Source organism: Mauremys reevesii, linkage group 10 (genome assembly GCF_016161935.1).
Source record: "Mauremys reevesii isolate NIE-2019 linkage group 10, ASM1616193v1, whole genome shotgun sequence".
Lineage (NCBI taxonomy): Eukaryota > Metazoa > Chordata > Testudines > Geoemydidae > Mauremys > Mauremys reevesii.
Window position 1 is genome coordinate 60,978,817 of NC_052632.1, and position 22,226 is coordinate 61,001,042.

The window sequence follows — 22,226 nt, forward strand, 5'->3', positions numbered from 1 at the left end:
TAGCTTGCAAAACCCAAGGCACAGCCTGCTGTCTGGCTGCCTTTTTCCAATCACCAAAGGCACTGAGTGTTTCCTCCTTGTGTTAATCTGCACTTTGGGAAGCATTCCAAAAGGCCATTTCTCCTCTACTCCATCAAGTCCCTCTTCAAGGCTCTCTTCTACTGAGACAAGCAATCAGCCATTAAATAAGGGTCAGGCTGGGAGGCTGCAGTGTAAATTGATGGGAGTTTATTATATATCGCTTTGTTTTTAAGTAATGTATATAAAACTGTACCCATTTTAATTGTACTCCTCTGTTACACATTGAGTGTTGGCTTCCTAGACGTATTTTATTACACTCTAATACACTGATATGCCTATCCTCTCCCTGACCATTTTGCTTCTTTGGTGTATCCCACTTCCACTTCCTTGTCTCTTTTAGAGAGTTAACTCTGTCACCCAGGGACTGTCTTTTACTGTGTGTGTGTTTTTTATACAGCCCCTAGCTGATCAGGGCTTGATCCCTAGTGGGGCTTGTTCTGCACTCCTGCTATACAAATAATAACACTTAGATTCATGACCTGTAGGGGCTGCACTCCATCCACTTCCTGTACAGCTGCCCAGCTTTGTGACTGCACCCAGCTCTCTTATGGTGTGTCTACACTGGAATTAAAAACCGATGGCCAGCCCATACCAGCTGGTTCTGGCTTGGGCTGCAAGGTTGCTTAATTGTGGTGTAGATGTTTGGGCTCAGGCTTCAGCCTGGGCTCTAGGACCCTGCAAGATGGGAGGGTTTCAGAGCTCGGGCTGCAACCCGAGCCTGAATGTCCTCACTGCAATTAAACAGCCCCTCAGCCTGAGCCCCATGAACCTGAGTCAGCTGGCACAGGCCAGCCACTGGTGTCTAATTTCAGTGTAGACATACCCTTTGTTTTCCACAGTATGTTCCATTTTGGGGACCCCTGTAGGAGTCTTTGTCCTCTCCAAGGCAGAATTGCTTCTCGAAAGCTACAGAAGTGGGCAGACTCACAAATGGCTCATTAGATGAGGTGAGGGATGTTGACCTTTTGAATTTATTTTGATGGCAAGTCCAAGGAAGATCTGTCAATGTAACTGAGAGGTGTGGCATGTCCCTTTCCCACCACCTGTGTGCTGAGGGCACTAGCGTCTGTCTTGTTGCATCCTTTTGGCTTCTGGCCAAAGGGGAAGAAATGAGATGTTCTTGAGGAAGTGGCTGTGATTAGGAACAGGTTGAGGATCTGATCTCTAGAGATGCTGAGCATTTGCATCTCTCGTTGATTTCACTTGGAGTTGTAGGTGCTCAGTACCTCTGGGAATTCAATCTTACCAAAGTTATTCTCTGTGCTCTTGTCAAGTGGCCTTGGTGACAGGTTTCTCTTGCAACATGCTGCGTGGTACAACACGTGGTCATGTACATGTTTCACTAAACCCTTACCTTTGTAAATGGAGAGGCTGAGAAGATATCTCCTGGATAGATATCTCCTGCGCAGGACCCGTCCGCATATCCTGCGCAGGAGCTGTCTTGGAAGCATGCAGACTGTATGCTGAACGACTAGACAGGAGCAGGGAAGAGGAGGGATTGGCATAGTGTTGGTGCTCTCCAAAGGAGCCACTGCTGGCCATGAGAAGGGTTGTCAGGTCACATTAGTATGCCATGGGAAGCCCAAGAGTGACACTGACCAGTCCTGGCTGCTGGAGAGCTTCAGGTTTGGCTTCACACATTGTAAACTAGAGTAGCCTTTAAAACTGCCTTGCTTCTACAAACAGAGATAGGACACTGTATCTTTCTGCCTTTTTCAGCAATATCCCTAGTTGCACAGGAGAGAGCAATTTCACAAGTAATTCCTACGATGAAAACCACTGTTGGGGGCCCATCAGCAGGATTAATGCTTACAGGATTTTTCTGGTGAGAATATTTGGTGGCATTTACTGTAATTCCCTAGAAAACAGAAGCTATTATGTTAAAGGAGTCAGCCATCAGTAATTATATTCCTCCCCCTTTTGTGTTTTTTTTTCCCTAACAGGCTGGCTTTGTTTTACTGATAGGACCTTTTGTATTTTTCTCCATTCAGAAGAATAAGTTTATTCAAATCTTTGCTACCATTGTATCCTTTTCAGGTAAGATGAAATACAGAGCAGCCTTGGGATAATTTCAGGCTGTTGAGTGAGTAGAATTATTTCTCTCTTTGAACAATAGCTACATTTCCAACCCCTGCCCCCCCAAAACCACAGAAGGGTCATTTTAAGGGATTTGTTTAATTCATATTTTGCCACTGATGTGCATGTCTTTCAAATGGTTTATGCTCCATCCTGCAGAGACTTCCATATGAAATAATTCTGGTATTTTCAATGGGGGCCTAAGATGTTAGGGGCCTTGTTCCCTTGGAAACTCAATAGGAATTGGGCACCTCCCTCCCTAGGTGCCTTTGAAAGCTAAATACTTGCCAAAGGCTTTGCAGGATGGGGGCCCTGGTTGCTGTTGGGCCAAATCATGCAAGGACTCATTTTAAAAAAGTACCCAGAGCAGCGTTGCACATTGATATGGAGCACAGGAATACCCAGAATTACTATTAGAATAGCAATTACTAAAACAGTGATTGGAAGGGATATTAAACCTCATGCTTCATGGCTTATGCCAACCTCTAGCTAACTATTAGGAGATAATGCCCTGAGGGAGCAGATTAGTTTAGAACTGACTGCCCTGTCTGTAATTTCTTGCATCTTCCTCTGAAGAGTGATGGTCACTGTTAGAGACAAGATACTGGACTAGATGCACCAGGGGTCTGATCCTGTCTGACAGCTTCTGTGTATAATCTGTTGCTCTCAGTGGGAGTTGCTGGATGCTGAGCACTTCAGAATAATCTGGTTATTGATAAAGTGCCTGAATTGCAACTGAGCTCTTTTGAAAATCTGGCCCCAGTTCTGTTAGATGAGACCTTTTGAAAAGTCTGGCCTAAGGTTCCTGATCCAAAGTCCACTGAAATGAACAGAAGGCTTCTGGATTCTGCTCTGAGCATGTGTGACTCAGTGCTAAAGAATATCTCAGAATTTAGCTGCAGACAGAGAAGAGGGAATCAAGATGGTTTATAAAAAAAAAATCCTACATCATTGATTATTTTTTCCTGCCAGCAGTTGTTGAGGCCGTTTGTGATAGAAGATTGTGGTATGACAGAAGGGTCTGAGATCTTGGGTAAATCCCAAATGAACCTGAACTTGCAGACACATTGTTATATTTAACGTACTTCCTCAAACTGTACTTGACTAACTGCGACTTGGTGTCTCTGGTTCTCTTTCTGCAGTAATCCTTCTTTTGTTTCCTAATACCTCTCACCAGTTCCAGGAGTTATGGGAATAGACCGTTCATTGAGACTCCAGAGCTTTGCATGATCCTGGATTGTTGTATTTTGTTTGCTTGGGTTTTTGTGGCCAAACGAAAGGCTTTTGCAAAAATGTCTGTTATGGATATTCATCATTCATCTGACTGTACGCATTGATACCAGTGTCAGCTGTTTGAGTTGAAGTACAGAGAGAGGATTATAATACATTTGAAACAGTATTGTCTGGTCACTCAATAAACACGCTTACCAGACAAGTATGTGCATTTTGAAATGTTGGGGAGGGTTGGAAGACAGAGACTTGCCTCTTCTCTACATCTGTTGACCCCACTGGTCTGTTATGAGCTTGGCAACTTCTCTGAGGATTTGAGGTCTGTTTGCACTTAGAAGTTTGTTCAGTTTTTTTCACGCTACTCCTCTTAAATCTGTGCACGAGCTGCTCTAGTTTCACATTTGCTTATTTAATTCTATGCACTCGGCCTTTCCTGTTTGCATTGGCAGCACGAGGAGAAACACAGTTCTACTCCTCATTATTACTCTTGTGTTTACAGATGACTGGATAGGGTCTTTCTTAATTTATGGGCTAATTAACTTCACTTCACACAATGCCATTTTCAGGGGCTCGGTCTCCTACTCAGAACGTTGTATTAAACATTAGGGGCCAGATCTTCAGTACTTTAAATCCTTGTCTCCAAGGGAAAGCTAGTCTGGCCCTTACATTTGACTTTATATGAATGGGTAAGGAGTGTGATCTAGTGGTTAGAGAACTGACTGAGAAGTCAGGTCAGCAGCTTTTTGGAGATTTCCAGGCTCAGACTGAGCAGGACATGACTTGTCATACCTGGCTGTACTGTGGAGAAACTAGGCATTTCAGAAATATGTGCTTTAAGCAGGGCTTTGGAGCTGTGCTCCGGCTCCGCTCCAGCTCCAGGCAAAAACCTGCCACTCCACTGCTCTGGAGCTGCTCTGTGCTCCAGCTCTGGGCTCTGCTCCAAAGCCCTGGATTTAAGGACTTTCTCTTTCATAGACATTTTACTTTAGAAAGTTTTAACTTTATTTTAAAAGATTATTTCCATTTCATTTTTAAAGTTGAGAGGCGATAAAGCTTCTGGCTGAGTTTTCATTTTGCTGGTTCGAAAAGAGAGGTGAGTTGGATGTTTAATTCCTGTGGGGATGCTTGAAGTATTACCTAACTGTTCAGAACATTGTTCCTGAAAGCGACTCAGCAGCCTGACCTACCTACAGTGGTGACTCATCCACCTCATTTCTGGGGCGGATGGGGATATAAGCATATTCTTTTCATAGCCTCACGAATTATCACTTGCAGTTTCCTTTGTGTTTCAGGGCAGTGCAATGCTGCATGTGAAAGCCACTGTCACGCTGGTTATGATGACATGATGTCACTGCTAAGCCCTGCCTAGGCCAACTTTCCATCCAGTGGTCGTGTTGCCATCTGTAGGCTCATTGACATCCTTCAGGGGCAGCTAAGGTTAAAAAATTGGCTACAGTGCAAGTGTGACCCAGCGTTCCGTGTGTGTTAACCATCTTGCTGCATTCCTGATCCACAGAGACTACAGCTCCCAGCCGTGGGAGTTGATCCTTTAACTCAAGCTGGCGTGAGTCACATGTTTGCTCTGTCATTCCGGGGTTCAGTCCCTGGTGATAGCCCTGATGATGATTGTTACACAAAGAAAATGAGGACAGCAACAAGGCCAAATATGGTTTGATGGTTCCCAGTGGTGCAAGTAGAATTCATTTCTTACCTGTACGCTGCACCAGCTAAAGGGGGGCATGTGACCCCCAATGTGACTCCTCACATGACCCTGCTCTGCCCCCAGCCCGGGCCACATGATCTCTCCCTTCCCTCCCTGTGATCCATCCCACATTACCTGGGGGGTGGGAGGGCTCTGTCCTCCTTCCGGTGCACTGGAGACTTCTCAACTGCAGGGCTCTCCAGAACCACAGCGGCGAAAGGAGCAGAATGTGGGGCCACCAGGCAGCCCCGTGCCAGCAGCTCCTACAGCGCTGCCCCCGCCCTGCCCCAAGTCCTTTCATGCAGTTGAGTCTCCTGAGTTCTGTCCGGGGTCTGTACAGCAGCCCCACCAGAGGACAGGGCCCGGGGAGGGCTGAGGCTAGGGGTGGTACAGCCGCACTGGAGGAACTGCTGGCATGGGGTTCTGCTCCTTTTGCCGTTGTGGTTCCTGGGAGAGCCGTGAACCACATGGCTCTCCTGGGAACCGCAGTGGTGAAAGGAGCAGAATGTCGGGTGGCCCCATGCTGGCAGCTCCTCCGGCGGGGATGCCGACAGACCCCAGACAGGAGACGCTAGACGTAGCTGCATGGAAGAGCTGGGGGCGGTACAACTGTGCTGGAGGAGCTGCTGGCATGGGGCTGCTGGGTGGCCCCACATTCTGTCCTCCTGCATCTTTCCAGTATGGCATATCAGCTATAAATGGCTCACTGGTACAGTGTATCGGACCGTCCTGCCATACTTGCACCACTGATGGTTCCCAAATGGGTGATGCTCATTGGGCAACATACCCAGCTATTTGTTTTCCTTTTGCTTCTTTGCCCAGGTGGTGAATGCACCCAAGGAGCATTTGTACTCAGTCAAGCCCTGTCAAAGGAATCATTAGTAAATCCAAGAGAAAACTATTTGTTTCTTGTTTGTGTTGTCAGGAAAGTGTTGTAATCCTCGCTTGTGTTTTCAGCTGTTCATTGCAGAGGGCCCAGGCAACTTAATTCATTTACTGAATGAGGTTTGTGTGTCTGTGTCTGATGCAGAGATAATTGGCCTTGGCAGACAGCACTTTTTATGAATTCTGAGTAGGCCCAGCTGAAGCGCAGTGTCCGAGCAGCAACCGTAAACCCTGCTTAGCAGAAGCATGGGGTTGAGCATTATAGATTTTCTTTAATAGTCAGCATGACTGGGCAGATGCTGATGTTCTGTATTAGCCTTGATTTCTTCCCCTGGCCCAGACTTCATACACGCTAGTGTTCTAGGGCTATTAGGGTGGGTGGGGCTGGGTTGTTCATGGTGCCTGTGGCTCTGCCTTTAAATAAGGGGTATTGATACCTGAGCCAGTCTTGTATAGGACAGGGCTGCCCGGGCCGGGGGTGGAATGGGGCAATTTGCCCCAGGCCCTGGGCCCCACAGGGGCCCCCATAAGAATATAATATTCTACAGTTGTGCAACTTTACTTTATGGAAGGGGCCCCCAAAATTGCTTTGCCCCAGGCCCCCTGAATCCTCTGGGTGGCCCTGGTATAGGATGACAGTGGATTTTTTGTTCATGTGGCACAACTTGCTTAGATCCTCCCTGTGACCTCATTCCATCATTTTAGTAGATACTGCCATCCGATTTCCATGCCCCCTCCCTCCCTGGGAAGTCAGACAAGTTCACTTGATGATTATCTGTTCTGTTCATTCCCTCTGGGGCACCTGGCATTGGCCACTGTCAGAAGACTGGGCTAGATGGACCTTTGGTCTGACCCTGTATGGCTGTTCTTATGTTCTTATATTAAGTTAAAGTTCTCTAGGGATTGTTTTAACAATGTAATTTTCTGAGAGTCCATTGGTTTTCCAAGGAAAGGAAACTCTGTTCAGTTAAGATGTTACCTCAAATCTCACATCCAGATCATAACAATGGTGTGTGTGAGATTAAAGGAACATGGTGAGCCCAGATTCAAGATCTTAGCATCTTGCACACAGATAAGCAATCGCTTCGGCAAAACATTTGTAGCTTAAGCTCTTTACACTTCGCAGTCAGAGGTATTTCAAAGACTTTCCCATCCAAAAACCAATCTAGCAGAAGGAAAATGGACAGAGTCACTTAAAGTCAGAGGCTGCTTATTATTTGCCATTACTATTACAATGTTAGACAAAAATAAAAAGGTAAAACCAGATACTATAAAGTTCTCCACTTTAAATTAGGGCTATAATTTTATTGATTTTTTGTGGGGGGGAGGAAAAACATGTTTTTTCCCTGTATTGTTCACCTTTGATGGACATTATGGGAACCCACAGAGGGACATACCCTATGTAAATGCATAGAAAACGGAAGTCTCTTTTAAAGAAGCTGACCTGAGGGGATCACTGTTGCATTGAGAGGAAGGATAGTCTCGTGGATGGGGCACTAGCCTGGCATTTGGAGGGCCTGGGTTTGAATCTCTACTCTGCTACCGGATTCCTGCGTGATGTTTGGAAAATGGCTTACGGTAACATTTTTAGAAGTGGCTCAGTGATCTAGGAGTTAACGCCCATTGGCTTTGGTGCCTAAGCCACTACTGAAAATGGGAGTTGGGCTCCTAAGTCACTTAGGCACTTGGACATTTGATCTCTTGTCTTTCTTGGCCTCGGTTCCTCATTTGCAACGTGGGGATAATAGCACTGTCCTGGCTCTTAGGGCTTTTGTGAGGATAAATACATCAGACCTTGAGGTGCTCAGATATTTGGTAATGGGGCTGAGATGAAGTACCTTCGAGAGTGGAATGGTAACTTGATTGCCACAAATCTCCTTCCCAAGCTTCTCCTGATCAGAGGATTCTAGTGATGCTGAACTTTTTGTGTACATTTTTTGCGTACAGTCTAGATTGTTTCCTCACAAGCAGAGTCACCATTTACTATGCTGTTGCTATTTTGTAATGCCCATCTCTCTTTCCTTGTAACTGGAGCAGAAGACCTCTTGGAAGCTGTCAGTATCCAGAGTTGATGGATTCTCTTGCTAGGTGGCAACTAGCAGCTGAGTGTACGGTGAAGTTAGAGTCTTTATCAATGGGGCCTTTCCGGTGGCATTTGCACTGCAAGCAGCAAATGTAAATAAAGGCAGGGGATGATACAAGAACCAGAAAGAATCCAGCCTGGCTGTAGGGTTGCCAAATGTTGACTGCAGAAAACTGAACACCCTTGCCCTGCCCTGCCCCTTCTCCGAGGCCCTGCCCTCATGCACTCCCTCCATCACTCGCTTTCCCCCACCCTCGCTCACTGGCTTATTTTCACCTGGTTGGGGCAGAGGGTTGGGGTGCGGGAGACGGTGAGGGCTCTGGCTGGGGGGGAGCGGATTCCAGGGAGGGGCCGGGGATGAGGGGTTTGGGGTGCAGGAGGGGGCTCCAGACTTGGAGGTGGGGCCGAGAGTTTTGGAGTGTGGGAGGGGGAGCAGGGCTGGGGCAAGGGGTTTGGGAGGGGGTTCAGGGCTGGGGCAGGGGTGAGGGTGCAGGGTGCGGGCTCCAGGAGAGAGTTTGGATGCAGGAGGGGGCTCAGGGCTGGGGCAGGGGGGTGGAGTGCGGACTCTGGATGGCGCTTACCTCAGGCGGCTCCTGGAAGCGGCTGGTATGTCCCTCTGGCTGCTAGGCACAGGGGCAGCTGGGGGCTCCGCGTTTGCCCCTGTCCACAAGCGCCACTCCCACAGCTCCCATTAGCCCTGGTTCCCGGCCGATGGGAGCTGTGGAGCTGACGCTCGGGGCGGCACCTGCACTGTGGGCAGGGGCAGCGTGCGGATCCCCCCTGGCAGCGATTGGGGCTAGGAGCCAGAGGAATATACCAGCTGCTTACACAGGAGCCACATGGAGCTGGCCGCTGTGGCCAACCAGACTTTTAACAGCCTGGTCACCTGTGCTGACTGGAGCTGCCAGGGTCCCTTTTTGACCGGGCGTTCCAGTCAAAAACTGGATGCCTGGTGACCCTACCTGGCTGTCAGATCCCAGTTTGAGTTGGTAGGGCTGGCAGGTGGAGGTAAAAACATCATTTTGCTTAATAATAGAGAAAATCTGATCAGCTTGTCAGATAATGAAAAACATGGAACCCCAGAGTGACATTCTTTGAATCACTTTTCTAACTTCAAACGTATTTTAACTGAATCCAGCCTGTGGCAGTGACAACTTCATAGCACTCCTTGAAACTTGCTATTGTGTAGAAATTCCTTTCCTAGGGGCCATTAAGTCTCTAGTTTGCACTGTCTGGTCACTAAATTAGCAATATATGTTTTGCTGCTGGATAATAATGGCTGCAAACTCTATTCAGGGTTTTGTTTTTATATTAAGCAATGTTGAAAGTACTGTATGTTTTAAAAGGAGCAATGACATTTGGACAGCAATCGGCCTTTGCAGCATATTGAAGACGGGTGCAGATGTACATACATGTGCAGTGGAACGTATCTGCAATGAACTTTGGTGTAAGGAAAATTTTCTCCTGACTACACTGGGTTTGGAAGCAGGCCCTTTGTGAAGAGGAATAAAAATCTAGGGCAAAATCCTGGCTCCACTTAAGTCAATGGGAATTTTGTCATTGATTCAATGAGGCCAGGTTTTCCCCTTTGAATTGCTTTAGTACAGAGTGGTGTTCAAAACACTATTGCATTTCTAGTGATCCTCTTCTTCTGGTGAAGCTTTATATAGAAAAGATTAATCCAAACTACAATGCGTGTGAATTATGTATTTGTGTGTAATATTTGCTCTGAAGTTTACAGGTTTATTAAAACAACTTTGAATAAGGTGGGGGCGGGAGGGGGAAGCTAAATTCCTATGTTAAATCCAAGTTTGTTGGTAATTGGTAAAAATCTGAAGAAAAATCAAAAGGGTCATTGTATATTTAAATATATAATCAGCCTAGCTAAATCAAAGTGAACAAAGCAAGCTGTTTATAAATGGCCACTGCACCTAATCAAATCAATGCAGGAAAAGCCTACTTTCCGATTTAATTATTCTAAAGCTAGGAAGCTGGCAGCAAGTTCAGAAGGATTTTTGCTTAACTCCATATGCTGCACGTATGGTTTTATTCATTATATGAATAGTCTGGGAAACGCTGGCAGAACAGAAACACCACAAAATGGAAAATTAATGTTACTGGCAGCGTGAATTGTACATGGACCCAACTTATGAGGATCCCAGATCTCTTATAAGTGAAGCGTTTGGTTTTGCAGCTTGATCTAGACCAGTGTCAGGAGACTTGGGCTCTATTTCTGCCTTGACTTGTTGTGAACTATTTCTGCCTCTCAATTCTGTAAAATGGGTGAAATAATAATGTTTAGTGCTTTGAGATCCCAGATGACCAGTATTTCTATAATTGTTCTAAGTGAATGTAACTTAGAGCTAGTGCATTATCCTGCATGCTTTTCCAGGTTAACAGAGTTACTGCTACTCTGTGCTATGGACACTGTGTCTTTGAGGAACCTTTCCCCAACATCTCGCTCACGATAGGTGCTAGCAATTGCCTCAAGGCCACAGTGGATTACAGCATGACAGCTGCAATCAAAATATATTTCCTTACACACCTAAAAATGTCCTGTTTAGGGCACTAAGAAATGCAGGACTGTGCCCTAATATGAGTTTGAAAACCTATAATTTATGCTAAAAACCCTTCAGGTGAGTTTGACTTGCACCAACAGAGAGTCTTCTGAGTTTCCCCATTTCATAATCTATCCTTGCAGAAGCCCATGGAAAACGTCTATGTTTTAATTTAATATACAACAGTTTTGGATTGTGCTGATATAAGGAAATTGTGTTCTCTGTTTATGGGTTCTTATTTATTAACATTGCCTTGTGCATGTTGCAATGTTTTGTTCACTTGTGTGAGTGTAACCTGTAGGCAGCAGCTTCACCTAGGAAGTGATTTCAGTCAAGATTCAGTCAGAACCGTGCTTTTTGGTGTTAGACTCAGTTTCCAAAAAGAAATGCACCACATTTGACAATAAGCATTTATTGAAGAGATATTGAAATTATAGTACTAACTTTAATTGTCACCTCATGGCTTCCCATGTGATATGTCCGAACAGGTGTGGGCCATAAAAGTTAGCAAGAACTTTAACATATATATGTATATCTTGTAATCCTCACTGAAGAAATAATATGCTTAAGAAAATAGATTCCCATCTAAGAAAGACTTGATGAATGTATGAAAATAACAAGTAGGAAATGGGATTGTAAATATTTTATTTGCTGTTAAGAAGGAAGGATTTGGAAGCTTCATTTATTGAAAATTAGTTTTATTTTTCCCTGAAGGTGTTTTAAACTTAATCTACTTGATGCTTTTTTTATGACACACAGGGATTTTTATATGAATAGTAAATTTTTTAGATCATTTCTCTTTGCAAGTAATTTTCCCCTAAAACAGATCCCATGCCACAAACCTCCATTGATACGGATAATGCAGTATATTCTTTTGAAGTGCCAGTCTTTATTTCACATTATTCACCTTTTGTTTTTTTTAATCAAATTCCAAACTTGAATTAAAACTAGTGTTTTGACATTCCCTTCCTCACCTTGTCTCATCACCCTGGAGGCTTGTCTCATTTTTCTTCCCTTTTTGGAATCAGACCACTTGTAGAATCTCTATGCTAAAGAGTGCATAGATTTTTGTTTAAGCAATAGCGGTAGTGTGGGAAGCATAGTAGACATGCTACAGGAGATTGTAGTTCATTTATGTATAATTAGGTGTGACGGTCCTACGCACCATCCTGTACCTTACCAGTAAACAATAATCTGACTCCCCTGGACCTGCTAATGCAGTGAAAGGAATGGTTTTTGCTTTCAGTCCTGTGCTTCATTTGAATATGTAGACTCTGTCAGCTATGTAATGAAGCGGAATAGCTTTGTATCTAACAGACCCATAATACTAGCTGTGTCGCACTCCGTCCCTTCTCCACTCACTTCTGTGGCACGTGTCTAGTGGATAAATCATGTGGGAAAACTGTTTTCCTTTGCACTCTGACCTCTGGACTGCTGGAGGCCTGCGTGGTGGGGAATAGGCAGACAGCTCTTTCAGTCAGGGCCTATTGCTGTAAGTTTCTGAGCATCCCCATCTCCCATGAGCTGCCCTTTCAACATACCTGGTAACATATGTTGTGCTAGGTATAGACCGAGTGCAATTTGCTCCCTCCTGAGAGTATCAGAAGAATGGGAGTCACAGTGTTTGAGTTATAATCTCTCACCTGGGCTCTTCTCGGAGCAGCTTGACAGTGTGTTATCCTTTGCTCACAGCAGAGCATATAGTCACGATCTAGTCCTTGGAGATTAGATCATGACTATATATAGTTGGATATAGGTAGTTGGAGGTCACTGAGCAAAGTAGAGCAGCATTTTCAGCAGCCACAGCCATGATCCCTATGGGAAATGATTGGCGATTATGAAATCTCTGCTGTTTCTTAGCAGCCTGAGATAAAGTTTACACACTCTTATGTGCATTACTACTAGATGAATGCAATCTGTGACCACATAATTGTGAATACTGATGGCTTGATCATATGCAGGTATTTCCATTTTCTGTGCAAATACAATGTCCCTTATCAAATGGGCTTCATTTATATTTTGACCTTTGATTTCTATTTTTTGTGATGGACAATGGCTTCTTTACTACTGTATGAGGGTTTTGTGGTTCTCACACTAAGCTGATCATGTGCCTACTTGATATTAGATGGAGCTTCAAAAGCGGTGCTTTCAGACCAAGGCCTTTATATACTACCTATAAATTACTGGCATTGTGCTGTATTTGCATCCCACTGCAGACTCTCCATGACAGTCTAATGCCACACAGCCCACAGAGTGAGCACTTTGATACAACTTTTTCTTGGCATACATGAATCCTCAAAGATGCTGATCAGAACATAGACTTTTTGGAAAAAAAAATTGTCCTCTCCAGTAGTTGAACTCAGCTGGTCTGCCCATTTTGACAGTATGTGCAGTTGGTTACTAGTGTTTGGTGTTATGATACTCAGATCACAAGGGCGTCCTACACAAATCATCATCCAATTCCCTTATTTGATCAACATGCCACTTCCAGGAGCTTCCGCTATTACATTTGTGGGAAGAACAAGCCAATTGTTTGTTTGTTTGAAATAATGCGATGTCACTGCTGAAGGCGATCAACAAGGACATGATATGCAGTGCAATTTGTTCCCAAGGCTGGTGCTCAAACACTTGTAATTTACAGCTTTGAGGTGACAGGATGCATGAAAACAAGGTTGAGTCCTACAGAACATAAATTACTATGTTCACTGTGAAACTCCATTTAAGGAGACCTTAATGAGCAGCTTGGGACAATCTTTACCAGCCAGAATGCTGTTCAGAATCCTCTGCTGTGGGGGATATTAATGTAGATTTCTTCTGTGATACCATCCTTTATTTTCTCTTTATTAAATTAATTTGAATTAGAAAATTTCAAAGTAACTTCTACCTTCACAGCTGTACAAAGGCACCACAACATACGGAGATCAACCACTGAATAGGGGGTGGCTGGGAAAAGTGGATAACAATTGTATTTACACATAGCTGTAGGTCTCTCCATTTTGATCCTGTTATGGATAAATGGAGCCTTATTTATTCATAGATTTTTAAGGCCAGAATGGACCATTATGACCATCTAGCCTAGCCTCCTCCATATCACAAGCGATAGAATTTCACCCAGTAGTTACTACATCAAGCCTTTAACTTTTATTTGAGTGATAGCAGACATCTTTTACAAAGACATCCAGTCTTGATTCAAAGACTCCAAGTGAAGGAGAATCCACTGTGGCCCTATGTAAGTTGCTCCAATGGTTAAGTACTCTGTGTTAAAAATGTGTGCCTTATTTCTAGTCTGAATTGGTCTAGATTCAGCTTCCAGCCACTGGATCTGATTATGCCTTTTTCTTCTAGAATAAAGAGAATTGTTTGCTATCAGAAATCTCCTCCCTGTGAAAGTATTTTTAGACCATAATTGAATTGCCAGCTTTGCCACTGAACTTTCCCTTGGATAAATTAAATAGATTGAGCTTGTTAAACTCATCACTGTAAGGCATGTTGTCCAGACGTTCAATCATTTTTGTAGCTCTTTTCTGAACTCTTTAGAATTTTGCAACATCAGAAAATGGATCTCAGAACTGGACGCAGTATCCAACACTGATCTCACTAATGCTGTATAAAAGGCAATACCATCTTCTTACTTCTTCTTTATATACCCCTGCTTATGCATCCAAGGATTGTGTTTGCCATGTTAGAAACAGCATCACCCTGACAGCACCTGTTCAGATGATTCTCTACCATTACTCCAACGTCCTTGTCAGTGTTGCTGTACTCCAGGATAAGTGCTCCCATCTGGTAAGTGTGACTTACATTCTCTGTTCTAGATTCCACGTTGCATTTTGCTGTATTAAAACATAGGTTGCTCACATTGCCAAGCCTTCCAGATTAGTCTGTATAACTGACATGTCCCCATCATTATTTCCTACTCCACCAAGTATTTTGTCATCTGCGAATTTTACCAGTAGTAATTTTATATTTCCTTCCTGATCACTGATAAAGATCCTAAATAGCATTGGACCACTAGAAACATCCCCATAGGAAACTGTTTCTCTATTTACAATTACTTATTGAGATCTATCAGTTAACCAGTTTTTAAGCCATTTAACATGGGCCACATTGATTTTGTAAAATACTTATTTTTTTATCAAAATGTCTTCCAGGACTTCCTCAAATGCCTTACAGAAGTTAAAGTATATCAGTATATCAACACAATTATCATTATCAACCAAACTTGTGATATCATCAAAAAACAATATCCAATTTTCTTGACAAGACTTATTTTCCATAAAACTGTGTTGTCTGGCATTAATTATGCTACCATCCTTGAATTATTTACTGATTATGCTTCTTATCACTATTTCCATATTTTGCCCAGGATTGATTTTGTGCTAGCCAGTCTACAGTTTCCTAGGCCATTCCAATTACCCTTTTAAAATATTGGTTCCAGTCTTCTGGAACTTCCTAGTGTCTTTCAAGACTTGTTAAAAATCAACATTAATGGTTCAGAGAGCTCCTTGATCAGTACTTTGAATCCTCTTGGATGAAAGTTATCCAGTCTTGCTGGTTTAAAAAGGTTGGTTGAATGTTAGTTCTCACAGTCAGAGTATCCAGCCAGAGCTCTGAGAGCCCAAACAATAATGTAAAATTCACATGAATTAGAATATAATTGATAAAAGCAGCAAAGAATAATTGATAATACTGACTGATTGCCAGATAGCACCAGCACAAACACACACACCTAAAGATAGCTCCAATTGCAATTTCTGGCCCTGATCCTACAAAGGCTTATGCATATGCTTAACTTTAAGCCCTGTAAGTAGTTCCATTGACTTATAATTGCCGTGCAGTCTGCCCATTCTCACTCCAGCTAGGCTCACTCAAGAGGAATAACCTGAGTGCAGATAACTGGAGTTAGCTCTGCAGTGAAGACCTACCCTTGGGGAGGGGTTATTATGGAGGTGGACAACAACAGGACTAGATCTGGTGAGTCAAAATACAGATAGAGTTCTGTATGTGTGTACACTGCTACAGCAAAAGGTGCCAAAGGCTTGCATGTTAGAGGTCATAGATTTATAAGCACCCAGGATGAAGGTCCTCATAGAAAGAGTTAGGGGTTATGAGTCTGAGTTTTTGTGTGGTTTAAACCACTTTGTCTGGGCCATTAGACTGTGCTGAGTTTCCTTAGGTTGCAGGGCAGCTGCACAGAAGGAGCGTTAATAAAGGCTACCTTTCCAGACCATGAAGTCTAAGGGGAGCCTGAGATTAGGGGTTTCCCCTGGTGCATAGAGTGGGGAGTTGAGGCACAAAAGGTGAACACAGTGAGTTGAAGCAGTTGGGTCTGTTGGAGCTTTGTGTGAATCCTGGAGAGAGACAGAGGCCCAGAACAGCTGTTCCAGGGGGCAGAGCACTCGTTCTTTAGCTTGTGGGTTCTGTGCGACAGAGTTGCCTGTGTACTGTTTGATATGACCGCTGTGCAAAGAGTTAGGACTTGTGTACAATTTGTAGCTAAACCAATCACAGTTAAGAAGTCTCTGGCTCCATGTCACTGATTTGTGCTCGAAATGGGAAAGTGACGTGTAAGGCCCCAAAATCTGCTTCCACTCAGCAAAGAAGCAAGAGGATAATATTCTCCCTAGACCTAATTTCACAGTGCTGGATGTAAAATGAAAATCTTATGCCTAGCAGTTAATTTTTACTGCCACTTGCTTCTGTTGTGCTTCTTTACTTAATGCTTACAGCTTTGTTGTTGAAAATCACCAAATGTTGTTAATTGTATGTTGTTATGGATTTCAGAGGATGGTGTCTCCACTTGCCCTGCAACCCTGAGTGCCTTACAATGCTTTGCTGTTGTAGCTCCCAGCCTGGGATGCTCACAACCAGCCAACAAGTCCACAGATCACACCCTGAAGTGTCTGTGTGCCAGACAGCACTGGCTTAGCAGTTCAGATCCCACCACCCTGTCTACATCCCCACTCTGGCTTCCACCAGGTTTGGTTACAACCAGCAAGGTGACTCAAACAGAGACTCAGTCCCAAATTTTCCCAAAGCCATGTGCTCTGGAATGTCCATCCCTCTCCAGTGTGTCATTAGTTTCCAGAAAAGATCTCACTCTTATACCCTTTTATAATACAGTAATATCATATACCATCAGCTGAGTCAATTGCTTATCACTTGAGATTCGTGCCCCCACCCCATCTTTATAGACCAGGAACCTTCGAAATGGATTCTTTTGAGGGTTACCCCTTTAAAGTAAAATTTATTCAAACTGTGAGGCAGGCAACAAGGAATCTGGTGGTGAAGGAATCCATTTTTCCCCCCTCTCTCTACATGTTAGCTTATTAGCTTTGTTTACCTAATACATAAATATTAGACCTTCATTGTCTTTGCCTGAAGATCAGGCAGGTCAGAGAATCAAATACACATTCCTTTGTCTAAGGCAGACTTGTTAACCAACTCCTCCGACATACCTGGTTTAAACACATTTTTGTCACAATTCTAACATATATCCATAACTCTTAGTACCCACTGTGTACATACATCATGCAAGAATATTAATGATCAATGAGTTATTTGTTTTCAAATATCTGACAAGGCATATTTTATACAACAATTATTACAGTAGTGTGCAGGGTGTGAATAAAGGGGTTCTTAGTGTTAATTCATGTTGTTTAAAATTCTTCCATTGCTCCTTCAAAGATATGTAATCCAAATAGCAGTCCAGGCCAATCAGATTTTCTGCTCTGAAAAGAAGGCCACAGCATGTAACAAGAGCATGATACACCTTGCTTCTGAAGGCAGCAAATTGTTTTCTTTCTGAAATAGATCCAAGTCTTAGGGTACGTCTACACTACAGGACTATTCCGAATTTGCATAAACCGGTTTTGTAAAACAGATTGTATAAAATCGAGTGCGCGCGGCCACACTAAACACATTAAATCGGTGGTGTGCGTCCACGGTCCGAGGCTAGCATCGACTTCTGGAGCGTTGCACTGTGGGTAGCTATTCCGTAGCTATCCCATAGTTCCCGCAGCCTCCCCCGCCCCTTGGAATTTCCGGGTTGAGATCCCAGTGCCTGATGGGGCAATAATCATTGTCGCGGGTGGTTCTGGGTAAATGTCGTCAGTCACTCCTTCCTCTGGGAAAGCAACGGCAGACAAGCATTTCGCGCCTTTTTTCCCTGGATTGCCCTGGCAGATGCCATAGCATGGCAATCATGGAGCCTATTTTGCCTTTTGTGACTGTCACCGTATGTGTACTAGATGCCGCTGACAGAGGCGATTCAGCAGCGCTACACAGCAGCATGCTTTTGCTTTTGCATGACAGCAGAGATGGTTATCAGCCATACTGTACCATCTACCAATCCATAAATTGGTAATAAGATGATCGTGGCTACCAGTCCTTTTGCACTGTTCCATTTGCTGCTGTCATAAGTGCCCCTGGCTGCTCTTAGCCAGGGGCGCAAAAGCCAAAATTGGGAATGACTCCCTGAGTCAATCCCTCCTTTTTGGTATCTAAAAATAGAATCAGTCCTGCCTAGAATATGGGCAAGTGTACTAGAGAACCACTGTATCAGAGAACCAGAGAGCACAGCTGCTCTGTGTCAGATCCTGCAGAAATTATGAGCTGTATTCTATTCACATTGGGTGCTCCTGCAACAACCCCACCTGTTGATTCCGTTCTTCCCTCAGCCTTCCTGGGCTACCGTAGCATTGTCCCCCCACTTGTGTGATGAAGTAATAAAGAATGCAGGAATAAGACACAGTGACTTGTTAGTGAGATATGAGTGGAAGGCAGCCTCCAGCTGCTATGATAGTCCAGACAGGACAGTAAGGAGTGTGTAGGAGAGGAGCCCAGCATCCCTCTGCTAGTTCAGGGGCACTTGAATCTTTTCTTTACACATGAAGGGTGGGGGCTGATGGAGCTCAGCCCCCTGTTGCTATGACAACGATGGTTATCAGCCATACTGCACCATCTACCAGGAAAAATTAGGACCAGGCGCCCTTGATCGACCTAACAGATGCTAGTCAGCATGGTTACCAGTCCTTTTGCACTGCCCCATGTGCCAATAGGCTGATGACGAGGACGGGTACCAGTCGTATTGTACCATCAGCCAGCCATACCGTGGGGGGAGCAAGGATGTTGGTGTTGAGTGCTGCACCATCGCGTCTATCTGCAGCTTTCAGTAAAGATAGGGTGACATGTAAAAGAGTCAAGAGAGGATAGTTTTCCCTTTCACTTCTGGGGGTGGGGGGGGGGTGCGTAAATTGCCGAGCTATGCCCTGACCCACCGCGGACACTGTTTTTGACCCTAGAAGCATTTGGAGCTCAGCCAAGAATGCAAATGCTTTTCAGAGACTGCAGGAACTGTGGGATAGCTTGAGTCCTCCAGTCCATGAGCGTCCATTTGATTCTTTGGCTTTCTGTTACGCTTGTCACGCAGCAGTGCGCTGAGTCCCTGCTATGGCATCTGTCTGGAGATATTTAAAAAACGATTTTGAATTTCGTCTTCTGTAACGGAGCGCTGATAGAACAGATTTGCCTGCCCTTACAGCGATCACGTCCGCATCGTCCATGCGGTAGCTCTTTCTTTATTTTGATTTTTAACTGCATCACCACCCGTGCTGATCAGAGCTCCACGCTGGGCAAACAGGAAATATTCAAAAGTTCGCGGGGCTTTTCCTGTCTACCTGGCCACTGCATCCGAGTTCAGATTGCTGTCCAGAGCGGTCAGTGGTGCACTGTGGGATACCGCCCGGAGGCCAATACCATCGATCTGCGGCCACACTAACCCCAATCCGATATGGTAATACCGATATTAGCCCTACTTCTCTCGTTAGGGAGGAGTACAGAAACCGGTTTAAAGAGCCCTTTATACCGATATAAAGGGCCTCTTAGTGTGGACGGTTGTGGCGTTAAATCGGTTTTACGCTCCTAAAACCGGTTTAAACGTGTAGTGTAGACCAGGCTTAAAATGAAGTGGTTTTGCAAGTGATCTCTTTTGTATTCATTGCATTCCTATCTAGGGGGGATGTTTTCTTTCCATCTTCCACAAATGGAAAAGACAGAGGTGGCCTGATTTTAGTTTCTATTACAATACCAACTAACTTTTCTCTGCTGCTTCCTCAGTTCTAGCACAAATAACACTGGCTTTTTATTCTCCCCTGGGAGTGCATTTCTTGGTTGAAGCAGTGGGGTTAACTGGAGTGGGAGCATGGAGAGCAGTTTATCAACTACTGAGGAAACTGATTCATACTGCCCATGCCTAAAAATAAAAGCCACCTTGAAGCGCTTCTGTGGATGAGTAACTGCTGCCCAAATACTCAGCTGACTGTTGCTCAGAATCCAAGTCTGTATAACTGTGCCCAGGGTGAGGAGAGGAGGTGTGCAAGTTAACAGGCACTGCTGTTAGAGCAAAATAGTACACTGTAATTCACAATTGTAGCGCAGTGTCTACTCAGTTAAATGGCACTACTGCCCTTATATTCCAGAGGAGTGATTGCTCTTCTAGGTGCTTATATAATTATGTTATGCTGCAGGGCATGAGCCAACTTACAACTAATGAGGGTTAGAAGAAAACTTTCCCTTTGAACAGGTTATTCTGTAAGTCCTTATTACAGGGTTTCTGGTTTCTTCCTCTGAGGCATCAAGTGATGGCTACTGTCAGAGAGACAGGATGCTGGACCCAATGGACTACAGGTCTGATCCAGTCTGCCATTTCCTACGTATAGCTGGGAGGGAATTCTGCTCTTTCGGATTTGCTTTCGTTCCAAAACAGAACAAAACCAAAATAATTTGATATTTCTCATGAAACAAAATGCTGGGTGCATATACTAGGATATCTATTCCCATAGGGAAGAGGAATAAGATATAGTGGTGTAAGGCATCTTTATACTGCGATAGCAGAGTCTGCACTGGGGCTTTAACTGGTATAACTATATTGGTAGAAAATAAGCCTACTGATACAGTTACACCGTACAGCTTTCAAGTGCAGACCAGGCCATTCTGTAGAGGAGGCATCCATGCCCACACAGGCACATCCAAATCTTTTTGGTCTGTACCAAGAGCTTCAGTAGCAGGAAATTGTAGTCAGGAAAAGCTTTCCGAATTCTTGACAAAAAGGAGCATCTGCTTTGCATCCCTGGCCTGTGATAACAACATTAGGTCAGTCCATCTAGTCTCTTTCCCCAATCCATCATTTTGGTGGGTGCGTGTTTTTAATTTAGTTTTTTTGGTGTGTTTTCTGTTGCAAAGAGACATGAGTGCACTGTTAAATCCTGTAGTGGAAGGAACATTTCTTATCCAATTTTAACACATCAGATCAGTAGAAAAAGCAAATCAGGAAGGAATAACATAAGAAAGAAAACAAGTGAATTACTGACTCTGAAGAAGTCTGCAGCCATTCATGGATGTTTCTGGTTGCACTTCAAGGTGTTGCATTGCTCACCAGATATTGCACCATCTTAGTTTAAAGGAATAGGATAAAAATGATTTCAGAGGCAGTGTCACAAACCCACAATCTCCTTTTGAGTTTCTGATTCCACTGCTGTATGTGACAGGATTGTGATGGGGGAAACAATTCATTAGGGGGTGGGGTGGGTGTGTATTTTGTTATAAAAAGATTTGGGTAAATAACAATGATTCTTTGCATTTCTAGAGTGCTTTCCATCGGATAATCTCAAAGCCCTTTACAAACAGGACTTTATTATCTGTATTCTAGAGGTCCCATACTGAGAAAATGGCACTCTTGTGCTAGGTGCTGTAGGAACACACATTAGAAGCAGAATTACCAGCCCTTAAGTGATCAAAAATCATGAGTCAGGCCCCATCAAATCATAAAATTGGCTTGAAAATTATGTGATTAAAATAGTGGGGTTCTTTTTTTTTTTCACTTAAGGTTACGCTTAGATCACGTTTTCCAGCTTTTCTCTGCCACCAAGAGGGCTAGAAACTTCCTTATTTTTAATGAAAAGTGAGAGTCTCATGGCTCCAGGAACCTGAGGCTTTGAGACGGACCAAATATAGCTAGACTCATGAAAAAATTGTTGTGAGAGTTGACAATGCTGTGAAAGCATTTCTGCCCCAAGTAAGCAAAACAGGCAAAGGGCAGGAGAAAAGAACTATTATTATCCCCAGGTCTAAAATGGGTGTCATAAACAGTTAGTTAAGGGTTAAGGTTTTTGTCTACCTGTAAAGGGTTAACAAGCAGTACCTGTGGACACCTGACCAGAGGACCAGTGACGGACAAGATTATTTTCAAATCCGTGTGGAGGGAAGTTTTTTTTTTCCCCTGTTCTTTGTTTTCTTAGAGAGTCTCTCTTGGGTATTAAGAGAGTCCAGACATCTTAATCAAGTCCTCCCAGGTTTCTGCAACAAATTCTTCTATTCAAGCTAGTGAGTATTAGCAAGGAACTAGTATTCTTATACTTTTATTTCTGTATTTGCAATTCTGTGTTTTGCTATAGAATTTCTTTAAGTCTGTACTGATATTGCTTTTACTGAGAAAGGGGGAGGGAGAATTCTCTCCAGAGATTGATAAGTTTAGACCCTGTATTGTTCCATCTTGGTTACAGAGACAGTGACTTTTCTTTTTTATTCTTTAATAAATTCTTTTCTATTAAGG

The 22,226-nt window shown here is 43.8% G+C and overlaps 1 protein-coding gene across 13 annotated transcripts in view; it reads left to right on the plus strand.

The window, feature by feature from the left end:
- LOC120374096 (transmembrane protein 104-like) overlaps nucleotides 1-22,226 on the plus strand; it is a 91,459-nt gene that overhangs the window by 36,850 nt on the left and 32,383 nt on the right. For all 13 annotated transcript variants that reach the window (XM_039493334.1, XM_039493330.1, XM_039493333.1 and 10 more), the window contains 2 exons: nucleotides 1,801-1,906; nucleotides 2,025-2,118. In XM_039493334.1, coding sequence (XP_039349268.1) covers nucleotides 1,801-1,906; nucleotides 2,025-2,118 — 200 coding nt within the window. The remainder of the gene's footprint in view (nucleotides 1-1,800; nucleotides 1,907-2,024; nucleotides 2,119-22,226) is intronic.